This window comes from Rhyacophila brunnea, unplaced genomic scaffold (assembly GCF_057557595.1).
Source record: "Rhyacophila brunnea isolate RB1 unplaced genomic scaffold, BYU_Rbru_1.0 scaffold_1, whole genome shotgun sequence".
Classification (NCBI taxonomy): Eukaryota; Metazoa; Arthropoda; class Insecta; order Trichoptera; family Rhyacophilidae; genus Rhyacophila; species Rhyacophila brunnea.
The window spans coordinates 6,667,778-6,680,395 of NW_028232751.1; the positions used below are offsets into that span (position 1 = coordinate 6,667,778).

General features: G+C 35.0%; 1 protein-coding gene across 4 annotated transcripts in view; it reads right to left on the bottom strand.

The window, feature by feature from the left end:
* The window catches only part of Alh (coiled coil domain containing protein Alhambra), a 132,190-nt gene that overhangs the window by 29,402 nt on the left and 90,170 nt on the right, over positions 1-12,618 (bottom strand). For all 4 annotated transcript variants that reach the window (XM_085940919.1, XM_085940915.1, XM_085940922.1 and 1 more), the window contains 4 exons: positions 2,782-2,824; positions 2,189-2,345; positions 1,215-1,350; positions 130-267 (listed from right to left, as the gene is read on the bottom strand). In XM_085940919.1, coding sequence (XP_085797045.1) covers positions 130-267; positions 1,215-1,350; positions 2,189-2,345; positions 2,782-2,824 — 474 coding nt within the window. The remainder of the gene's footprint in view (positions 1-129; positions 268-1,214; positions 1,351-2,188; positions 2,346-2,781; positions 2,825-12,618) is intronic.

The window sequence follows — 12,618 nt, forward strand, 5'->3', positions numbered from 1 at the left end:
TTAATGCAAATAAAATTATGCAGAGTAATGATAGTATTAGGTTTGAGTAATAATTATTATTGATTATTTAATGGTTATGTACATAAATTAAAATAACTAAAAGATCGATGTGTTGAACAGGCGACTTACGCTGTGGAGGCAGAGGGATTGCAAGTCGTGCATTCACCGCCAAAAGATGATCCCGTCGCTGTGTCAATGAACCGACATAATCCTCCAAACGGACATTCTCAGTTCGCAGTTGATGCAAACAAGACAATAATGATGCGACTAAAAATGAGTAAAAAAAATAGTAATTAAAAAAATATATGATTTAAGCCAAACTTGCTAATGGTCTAATTACACCAACAGACTCACAAATTAAATAATTCACACCGATCATCATTATCAATTTTCAAGCTGAAATAGCAATTACAGGTTGTTTTATTAGTCAATAAGTATATATTGTTCTTGAATAGTTCTGTGGGTGAGGGAGAGAGATGATCCAGTCCCATTCTTGTTTTGTTACAACCAGAAATTTATTATAATTTGTGTTTTGTAAAATTGAATATGATGTAAATACCAACTCAATTAACAAAAAATATCTTTGGTCAGCTTGATGTTAATACCTACTAGTAAACAGTCTTTGAATATTTTTAATGTTCTCAGTAATTTTAGACCCAACGTCGTCTGAAAATCATTGCATGAATAATGGGAAATATTACATTTATAGACACAACTCAATGACACGATACAAAATGAATAATGACATTTCTGTAATATTCTCACATTTTCTGTGTTTTCACGTAATGACTGTTAAGGTCCTTTGACCGTGTCGTCTCGGTGTAGCACATGTGTGGTCTTATATAAATGCAAATGAATTGCAACATAACTGCATACTTGAGCAGTATACTTGCACAATATTGTATACATGAATACGTGTATGATAATATTGGACATCTCGTGATTGTACAGGCGACATGGAAATGATGCATTGTATACTTGCACAGGTATAATTGAATTTGTGAAGACTTACGCAAGAGTGAACAAGTTGCCAACTGTTTTTTAAACTCTGTATATCTTTATACCTCCCGCTGCAGCCCTATTATTAATACTAAAAGTTGAATGTGGTCCATAAACCTAAAAAGGTTACAGAGTATTCAAAATGGATTGCATAACTGCTTCCGTGCGTCGAGATTTATCAATAGGATGCTGTGAATTGTTACATAAGTGCTTACTATCAAAATGTTGAGCCTGCTCCATTAGAAACTGTGAACCTTGCTCCCATTGCCTCTCTAAAAGCTGGTCCAAACTCTGTGCACCACCACTCATTCCTTGTGAGGACGGATTGGATCCACTGCTTGAGTTGCGACCCTAATACATAAAATAAAATTACCATACAAAAAAAATCTGTACCTTCTTACTTATTTTAAATAATGATCTAAGTGCCAATGATCGAAAAAAATGATTTTCATATATTCGCGTAGTATATGCTAACACAGGAGTGTGACAGTCGGGGGTGGATCCTAACTCCTACAAAAATCGTCTTTATAAATCCCAATACAGAGTGGCCACATTCTTCTTCCTGCCTCGTAGGTAGCTTCACCCGGCCAAGGTATTTTTGGCATGCTAGTATTCATATATCACAAATACTTAAGGTACGATTGTTGTGATCTCGGTATTGTTGATTGATAATCTGCTGTGAAATGCGTAATAGAATAAAAATAATGAAAAACATTTCCATCTACTACTAAAAAATTTGATATAGGTACCTATATAATGTGGAAATATTATTATCATTTTTTGAATATATTAATGTAGTTTCTTTTATTTTTACTTTCATTTTGAAATGACAATACTCATGTGCCATATAACCATACTCAATGCTGTTTGAATTGTCAATCACAAAATGGAATTAAAATTATCTTATTTATATTCCATTATCGATCCTCAGCCTATGTTTCCAAACTCTAATGTTGATGACGTATTAATATACATATACAATTAGTTCAACTGGAATGAAGGCATTGACATGGATTTAACTTAACTGACGATGGCATGTAGAACACAGTAGGGCTGAGCTCCAATACCGATCATAGAGGAACCCTGAGTGATGACTCAGTCGTCCTGTGACACTTTGATGATTTCAAATGTTGGTATAACTATTTCACTTACCGAGAATGAACTATTATCAAATCATTGAGTTATTTACAGTGGCTTTATTGATGAGTGGTGGGGGCACTAGCGGAGATGGTTCTCTAAAGCAGGAATGGGCAGCCAATTCAGCATTTAACTGCTCTGAGAGTCGAGCTGCTACTGCACTTTCCGGATTCAGTTCATTTCCCAGCATGTGGGGTGCACGGCCCATCCTAAGTTTACAAAAACATGTTAAAGTAACCATAATACTAGGTACCAAATGAAACTTTTTGCATGTATTATTTTTATATGACTTGACCTATAAAAACATTACAAGTAATGTAAAAGTCTATATAGATAAAAAATCTATGAATCGAAATAATATTCTAAGTATAATTTAAAATGAAGATCTTAACAAAATCACTAAAGTTTTCTTTTACTTATAAAAATAATCTTCACTGTTGGTTACCTTCGCAACACGGAATGAAAAATAAACATATGCTACTGCATCAGCCTTTTTAAAAACTAGGTAGATAAAGTACCTTATTAAAAAAAAAAATTTAACATAATCTCACAATAATCTTTGGATAGACAAATTATGAAGGTGGGTTTCAAATGTACATAAGCATTTAGTTAAATTCCTGAAACAACTAAAGATGGTTGACTCACCGGTCTAAGTGCGGTTTCGTATTTTTCTGCCAGTAATCGGAATCTAAAGAAATTAAGAATAAGATTAATCTATCATCATTACATTCATTGTTTTCACACTTATATAAAACTTTTATCATCCCATATTGCTCTATGGATTGGAATGCTGGGTCTAAAAACATTTGGATATCTTTGGCAGGAAGTTGTTGGGAATGGTCTTGGAGACACATGCGACAAAGGCGGCACATATCGTGGACGGTAGGCACACCCATTAACTATATATGCATAATACTAAGATGCCCTAGATGTCCCACAGTTGAAAGTGGGATGACTTCATTGGGTACGCCATGTCGCAAGGATGAAAGAGGCCCAACCAGAGATTGTGATTTGAGATTTATCGAGAAACATTAAAAAAATATTTTTAACTGGTAGGGCCAGCTGTCTTTGCTAGATATTGGATTTAAGTTGACGTCCTGGTGTTCTGGGTGGGTTTTTAATTTGTCCGATCCTAATAAGATCATAATAATGAGCTCCACAGAGTGGAGATTTGTATTAACAGATTTTTTTTTACGAGAAATATATGTTAGCCACGTCTTACCCAACCTATTAGGTCCATCCATACTCTGACTCCAAACACAAATTAATTCAATATAATAAATATAAGAATAACGATACGCTTTGGCTTGAGGTGCTTCATTACTCATTGTAATAGCTATTTAAGATGGCAATATGGTTTTTGCTTTACGGTGGACTTTCGCTCTAATATCTGTTTGACATGATTGTCTTGCTGATTTGTCACTTTTGCAAGGATAGTCTTATTTTTCAGTTGTGTGGTAAAAATGATTCATTTTGTTTTTCAATTGCACGTTGGGCGCTGAAAACACGCCCAGCGCATAATTGTATACATTGGAAAAGGGCTGATTACGCCATAGGCGCGTCAGACGATACTATATGTGTATGGTAAAAAATATTTATAAGCTTTGTTAAAAATGATTAATATCTGTTTGACATGATTGTCTTGCTGATTTGTCACTTTTGCAAGGATAGTCTTATTTTTCAGTTGCGGTAAAAATGATTCATTTTGTATTTCGATTGTGCAAGAGCTTGACACGTTGGGCGCTGAAGACACGCCCAGCGCATAATTGTATACATTGGAAAGGCGCTGATTACGCCATCGGCGCGTCAGACGATACTATGTGTTTTGTATGGTAAAAAATATTTATCAGCTTTGTTACAAATGATCAAATACACATGTAGCATATCATATTCGGTCATTTTAATACCATTAGACCATGAGGTCAGGCGTGTCGTGCAGTTTCATAACAAAACAAAATAAATATGCATACTGTTAGTCATAATTTTATTTAGAGCTCTTTTTTATAAACTTACTAGCTGAAGTACCCGGCTTCGCACAGGGTCGCTTCGTGGTTATATTTATCTTAGATATTTAAAAAATAATAAGAGGTACTTAATTATTTTTTTAATATTAAAATATCTGTGTAATACAATATATCAATATGAAAATAATTCTAATAGGAGTAAAGGTCAAACAAAAGAACACTAAATTAAAATCGAATCCAAAATACGCAAACGTTATTAATGTTATTAATATGCACTAACAAACCAAAATTGGATTAAACGAACTTTGTATTTTATATAATACTAATTTAGAAACCTTTGCAGGTGTGCGCACAACAACTTACAAAAATTTCATCGCAATCAGATGAATGGTATAAGAACGCATACGAATAGAAGAAGATAGAATAGATGAAAAAGAAGAAGAAATGGTTGCCTCAATTCAGAAACCTTGGCGGGCGTGAGCACAATACTTGATCAAAATTTCATTGCAATCGGATGAATGGTATAGGAACGCATAAGAATAGAAGAAGAAGAAGATGGTTGTACTAATTCAAAAACCTTTGCGGGCGTGCGCACAACAACTGGTCAAAATGTCATCGCAATCGGATGAATAGTATGAGAACGCACACGAATAGAAGAAGATAGAATTGAAGAAAAAGATGAAGAAAATAGTTTTATCAATTCATTAACCTTTGCGGGCGTGAGCACAACACTTGATCAAAATTTCATTGCAATCAGATGAATGGTATAGGAACGCATACGAATAGAAGAAGATAGAATATAAGAAGAAGATGGTTGTACTAATTCAGAAACCTTCGCGGGTGTTGGCACAATTACTGATGAAAGTTTCATCGCAATCGGATGAATGATATAGGGACCATACGAATAAAAGAAGAAATAATGAAGAAGAAGAAGAAGAAGAAGATGGTTGTACTAATTCAGAAACCTTTACGGGTGTTACCACAAAAACTGATAAAGGTTTCATCGCAATCGGATGAATGGAATAGGAACTCATACAAATAGAAGAATATAGAATAGAACAAGAAGATGGTCGTACTAATTCAGAAACCTTTGCGGGTGTTATCACAACAACTGACGAAGGTTTCATCGCAATCGGATGAATGCTATAGGAACCATACGAATAAAAGAAGATATAATGAAGAAGACGAAGAAAATGTTTGTACAAATTCATAAACCTTTGCGGGTGTTAGCACAACCACTGACGAAAGTTTCATCGCAATCGGATGAATGATATAGGGACCATACGAATAAAAGAAGAAACAATGAAGAAGAAGAAGAAGAAGAAGATGGTTGTACTAATTCAGAAACCTTTACGGGTGTTACCACAAAAACTGATGAAGGTTTCATCGCAATCGGATGAATGATATAGGAACCATACGAATAAAAGAATACATATATAATAAAGAAGAAGATGGTTGTACAAATTCAGAAACCTTCACGGGTGTTGGCACAACCACTGACGATCGGAATCGGATGAATGATATAGGGACCATACGAATAAAAGAAGATATAATGAAGAAGATGGTTGTACTAATTCAGAAACTTTTACGGGTGTTACCACAACAACTTATGAAGGTTTCATAGCAATCGGATGAATGATATAGGAACCATACGAATAAAAGAAGATAGAATGAAGAAAAAGAAGAAGATGGTTGTACTAATTCAGAAACCTTTACGGGTGTTACCACAACAACCGATGAAAGTTTCATCGCAATCGAATGAATGGTATAGGAACAATACGAATAAAAGAAGATAGAATGAAGAAGAAGAAGAAAATAATGATTTTTCTAATTTAGAAACCTTCATGGGTGTGCATACAACCACTTACCAAAATTTCATCGCAATCGGATGAATGGTATAGGAACCATACGAATAAAAGAAAATAGAATGAAGAAGAAGAAGAAGATGATGATTTTTCTAATTCAGAAACCTTCATGAGTATGCATACAACCACTTACCAAAATTTCATCGCAATCGGATGAATGGTATAGGAACGCATACGGGACAGACACACAGACAGACAGACATACAGACAGACATACAGACAGACAGACATTCATTTTTATATATTAGTATAGCCTATACTCTTCGCGAAAGTGCAAGCAATAAGTTGACAAAGTTTTATTGCAATCGGATGAACGGTATGGCAGTGCATTCAAAACGAACAAACAAACAAACAAACCCACAAACAAATATTATTTTTTATATATATTAGATTTACGATTCGTTACAAACATAAACATTGAACACAAACAACGTGAACATTTTACAATGAATTTTACTCTTTATCATTATACATAGGTCTGCAGTTACTAGTTTTTTTTAAATTTTTATTAAAACGGATGGTCGTTCAAATTCTAAAAGGTCAAAAGTTGAAGATGACGATAGTGACAGTGAATCTATTGACATTAGTGATGATAGTGACTTTGAATTTGAGGTACATAGTGAATCGGAAACTCAGGAAGTGATGATGGGGGTATTGTACTGGCAGAATTGCCACCCGATCGCAATTCAACATCGGGACAAAATGATTTTCAAAAAACCAAAAACTGGCGAGTCGATTAGTCGATATACAGAGCACGGAGTCTGTGTTATGAAGTGGAAAGATAGAAGAGAGAAGAAAATAAGAAGAGAAGTTTTATCAATATCGTCGGCAATATTGACGGCCAACTTACCACCACAACAAATCAATTCGGGAAACGACTAAAACCAAAAATGATCGTGGAATAAGTTTTTGGGTGGCATCGAGTTCCATAATTAAATGATGGCATAACGGAAGACTTTATACGGAGAAACTTGTGATAAAAAAGCTACATTTTATGAATTTAGGCTAGCCGTAATCAAAAAATTGTTGCTTTCTACTACACCGATGATTTCTACTCTAACATGGAAAATACATTTACCCGCATTATTAGAAAAAGGTGTAAATCTTGTTTGGATACTCTCAATAAACGCTGTGATTCCATTTATTGCTGCCCAGATTGTTCTGGAAAACCCAGATTTTGTCTTGACCCATGTTTTATATTGTTCCATAAATATAAGTAGTGTGAATAATAATTTTTATGTAGCTAATTGAATATAAACATTGCAATTCCATTAATTTTTCTAATACATAAGTAGTGTTATATAATGTAATAAATACATCGGTAATGTTTGAAAACTTTAAAAAAAAAAATTAAATATAATAAAATGAGTGAAAACAATGTGTCTAAATAAAATAAAACTTGTAAAATGATATACGCGCCTTTAGATTAACCGGAATTGAGACGCGATGACTTCCAGCATAAAGTCAAAAATAATAAAACATAAGTTATGCGCCATCCCCCATAATGATGCCGGCAACACTAACATTAATACTCATGACCAGGAATCAGTACAAAATGGCATGGATGATAACGAAGAACCACCGACATTAAATGAGGTAAAAGGTGCCATGTCAAGGTTAAAAACAAACAAATCGCCTGGAATAGATAACCTCCAGAGTGAATTAATAAAATGTGGGGGAGAAAGCCTGCTCAAACATTTACATAGCCTAATCCACCAAGTATGGACTTCAGAAAAGATGCCAGAAGAGTGGAAGGATGGGCTGATTTGTCCCCTGCACAAGAAAGGAGACCAACTAGAATGTAGTAACTACAGAGGGGTGACACTCCTTAACTCTGCATATAAACTGTTGTCGATTCTGATATTCCAGCAGCTGGAACCCATTGTAGAAGGAATACTCGGGCACTACCAAGGAGGCTTTCGACGAGGGAGATCATGTGTTACTCAAATATTCACTCTAAGGCAGATTCTAGAAAAGACCATTGAATTCAATATTAACACGTATCACCTGTTCATCGATTTTAAGGCAGCTTATGATAGCATTAATCGATACCGGCTATACGAAGCAATGCGAGAATTTGAAATTCCGACGAAAATAATTAAACTTGTAAAGATGACAATGACACCAGTACAATGCCGGGTAAAGCTTCAAGCGGAAATATCCGAGCCATTTTTATCACTGAATGGCCTCAGGCAAGGTGACACTCTGGCATGCCTTCTTTTCAATATTGCGCTAGAAAAGGCGATACGGGATGCAAAGATTGATGCCCGTGGCAGCGACACGATATTTACTAAGCCTGTGCAGCTGCTGGCGTATGCCGATGATATCGACATCATTGCCATATCAGAATTGGCGCTGAAAAAGGCATTCACAGCACTAGAAGCCTCTGCCAAAAGAATGGGTTTACAAATAAACGAGGCAAAAACTAAATACATGCCTGTCTATGTCACACCACGAGAAGTCGCACCAAAGTTAGATATTGGTGCATACAAGTTTGATACGGTCGACAGTTTCATATACCTTGGATCTCTTGTAACTCGACATAATGATATTACAGAAGAAATCAACAAGAGAATCATGTCTGCGAATAAATGCTACTTTGGTCTGTTAAGACATTTTAAGTCCCGCTTACTATCTCGTCGAACTAAAAGCACTCTTTACAAGACACTTGTAAAGCCAGTGCTCACCTACGCATCGGAAACCTGGACATTAACTCTGCGAAATGAACGGCCCTGAACATCTTTGAAAGAAAAATTCTCCGCCGTATATATGGACCGATCAGGGATGGCACCAATTGGAGGAGAAGATATAATGCTGAGCTCTACGGACTGTACCAAGATTGCAGCGCAGTTCAATCAATTAAGATCGGAATCCGCATGGATATGGCGGGGTCTGCATTCAGCCAACATGGAGTTGCATGGACGTCAAAGCTGTATTCTGTGAGGACCAAATGCTGTTTGTTCAACACGTGTGTGCTACCTGTACATCTCACTAAGCTTCAAAGGTTTCGGCTTTTGAGCTTTGAGAATCGATGTCTCCGCCGAATCTTAGAGGTATATTGGTACGACCATGTTACAAACACCCGAGTTCATGAGCAGACACAGCAGCCTTCGGTGATTAACGTAATCACGAAGAGACGTTTTAAGTGGCTGGGACATAGTGCGACACTTCGTGTCACAGCCTTAAGGGTTCCGTCGTTGTGGCCGGCCCTCCCTTACCCTGCAGCGGTGCTACAAAAGCGATCTACGCACTGCAGGTCTGGAATAGCGGAAGGCGCAAGAGTTGGCGATGAATCAAGGAAAATGGCGGGAACTTGTGCTTACTCTATGCCCCAACACTGGGTCGTGACAGGATGAAAGAAAGAAGTGAAGTATGCAGAGATGGTGCCATAGTTTTCCCTTCGAGATGGATTTTCATTCACCTCAGACAGTTTGACATTTCGCTGATTTGTCAGTTTTACGATTTGCAAGTCGTCACTGCCAATTTAAATTTGGGGTCATATGCGTAGTCTATTCTGGAGTATGGCCTTCACAATGTCGTCGGACACCACCTCAAGCTGCTAAGCCTAGCAGAACAGCTGGCAATCGCCGATTGCTACCACTGACACATTAGTAGAATATATGTGTAGGTATATAAAATGTTTCGTTAAATCACATGCAGTCATTCAAATATAAAGCAATATATTATGTGATTATGATAAATAGTGATCCAATATAACGTGAATATTAATCTCACACGGGACTCATTTAGATAATAGAAGGTTAGCAGCGTAAAAAATAAATTTAAACATTATTTTGTTTCATTGTCTATAAAAAATAAATGCTTGCAGCTCGTAGAACATTAAAAAAATCATTTGAATTAAAATTTAACCTTAAACAATATAGTTTCCCGGTGCGGGACATTCATTTCAAAACAGATGTTGATAAATAATGAAGCAATACATCTGAGAGGAATAGACCAATTTTGATGAGAGTAGGGATTTATTGGACCTAAAGGTGTGGAATCAGCTTAAAGATGCCTTTATCCAGCAGTGAATTGTTACAGGTTGATGATGGTATAAATGGGTAGGTATATAACATCACAAATTTTGAAAAATACAGCAATATATATGACCAACAGTAGAATTAGGTTAGGATAACCTTTATCCAGCAGTGGATGGATCCTGGTTGATGATGATAATAACGATATGAATAGGTAAATATAATATCAGCAATTTTGATAAATATAGCAATTCATATGACCGACAGAAATACAAACAACTTAGAGAGGCCTTCATCCAGCAGTGGATTGATTCAGGCTCATGATAATGGCATTATAAATAGATAGAAAAGTATATAACATCACTGATTTTGATAAATATAGCAATTCATGACAGAAAAGAGTATAATCAGGTTAGGGAGGCCTTTATCCAGCAGTGGATTGGTTCAGGCTCATGATGATAATGGCATTATAAATAGTTTGATAAGTAAATAATGTCACCGATTTTGATAAATATAGCAATTCATATGACAGAAAGGAGTATATTCAGGTTAGGGAGGCCTTTATCCAGGAGTGGATTGGTCCAGGTCGATGATGATAAGGACGATAAAAATAGATATAATAACACAAATTCATATAACCGATAAGAGTATAAGTATCCCGTAGTGGATTGAAATAAATATGTAGATATTACAATACTATAATGTCACCCGTTGTTATAATAATAATGATGTCTTTCACTAATGTCAGATTGTTTAAAATAAAGATTTAAATTTGTTTCATTCTTTACAATGATTCAAATTAAGCATAAATAATTAGTACTATTGTAATAGCCTCAAATATATTTAGGTAATTATTCAATAAAAAAATAGTGTGAACAGCCAGTATTTAAAAAAAAAAAAAACAATTTGGAATACTATTACGTTATCTATGGAATAATTCCGATGGGGGCGTTTTCAGACAATGCAACAATTTCGAATCGTACAAAAATTACAGTTTTTTCACCGGAAAAAAATTAAGTGCGCCATTGCGTACATAGTGACATTTGAATGAAAATAATAAGTTCTATCTGTCAATAAAGGATTAGAAAGCATTAAGCGACGAACATGTAATTTTGTTAGGCGTCAACAGTAAATATGGCGATCGTATAAGGTATGTAAGAAAATATCGGATATAAACGTCACGTACCTGTAAAATCATGGAAAATTTCTGAAATGTGTTCAATTCAATCGGTAGATGAATCGGTAGCGCACATTTCGAAGTGAAGATGTAAAATTAACAATAAAATGTCGCTTCAATGAGCTGTTGGTGCGTTTTCCAAAATCTCTTAGGATAATAATATATAGGAGATTTTACAAATAAATAAAGCAATGATTGTAAATTATGTAATAACATGATAATGATTACCTGGTATTAAATTAATTAAATTAAATAAACTGGAAATATAGGTATACATACATTATAATCATTTTTGTAATTCTATATTTTTATCATTTACATAATTTTTATAACTTACATTTTTATAATCTATTTAATTTTTATTTTTATATCAATAAAAACACATTTACAATTTAACAGCATCGCTGCCTCCGGCTCCGATCGGAGCCGCGTCACCACTCATAGTCGGTGCCGCCGTATCCGATCAGAGCCGCCTGTATAGTAATCACGAAATTGTCATTATTTCACTGGCACTACCATTGAGTGATTTATTTCTTAGCTGGCATCGTAGATGAATACGTTACCGATATTTTTCGCTAGTTGGTTTTTAATTTGTTTTTTTATAGACATTTTTCGGCACTGTGTTTTATAAGGTCCTACCTACATACCACTTATCATTATCACTTATTGCATGTTGGGCAGTGGCAGCATTAGGTTATTTAGAATATTTTTCAGTATGATTTTATAAAGATAAAAAGTTTTTTAGTCAAGCAGGCCACTGTTCAAAGAAAATATTAATTGGTCTTCATATTAGTGTTACTTAAGTGGTTGCTTTGAAATTTGATACTTTTCATAACATGGTGAACACCAAATCTCATAAAATCAATTAGGGACAGATAAATTTCGTTATCTCAGGCAATAAAAAATCCATAAAATAAATTATGTAACATAATAATATTTTCGAGCATTTTACAAGGGCCTTCATTTACAAAACCACTTGAATGTTTTCAATGTCTTAACCCTTTCTAAGCGTTACGAATCCCGACTTAGTACAACAGTGCGCGTTGTTATTTCAAGCATCAATAAATCGTAATAAATGTCAGTCAAAATAGAGTAGTAAAAAATCGGAGTCAAGTTCAAAAATGATTATGACAGAACCTAATATTTTATGTGACTCTAAAAATAAACATTCGTCGCCTAAAACTGATAAGAAATCACGAACAAGATTTCTTCATTGAAAAAATGCCGGCTTACTCGAGCGGCGCCATGACACTTACGAAATGGTGCTGGACTAATGCGTCGATGACAGATTAACAAGTGTAAGAACAGTTCAGTATTATAGTCTACGGCTACGATTTCGACAAATATGTCATACACATAATGAATAATAATATGGTTTATGACTTTTATGAGCATTTTTGTTGAGTGTGTTAAAAAAATATCAGTCATAAATAGCTCATTTTTATAGCATCCAGGACATCTCAAACTGTGTAACTTTTATTTGAACTCCCATACAC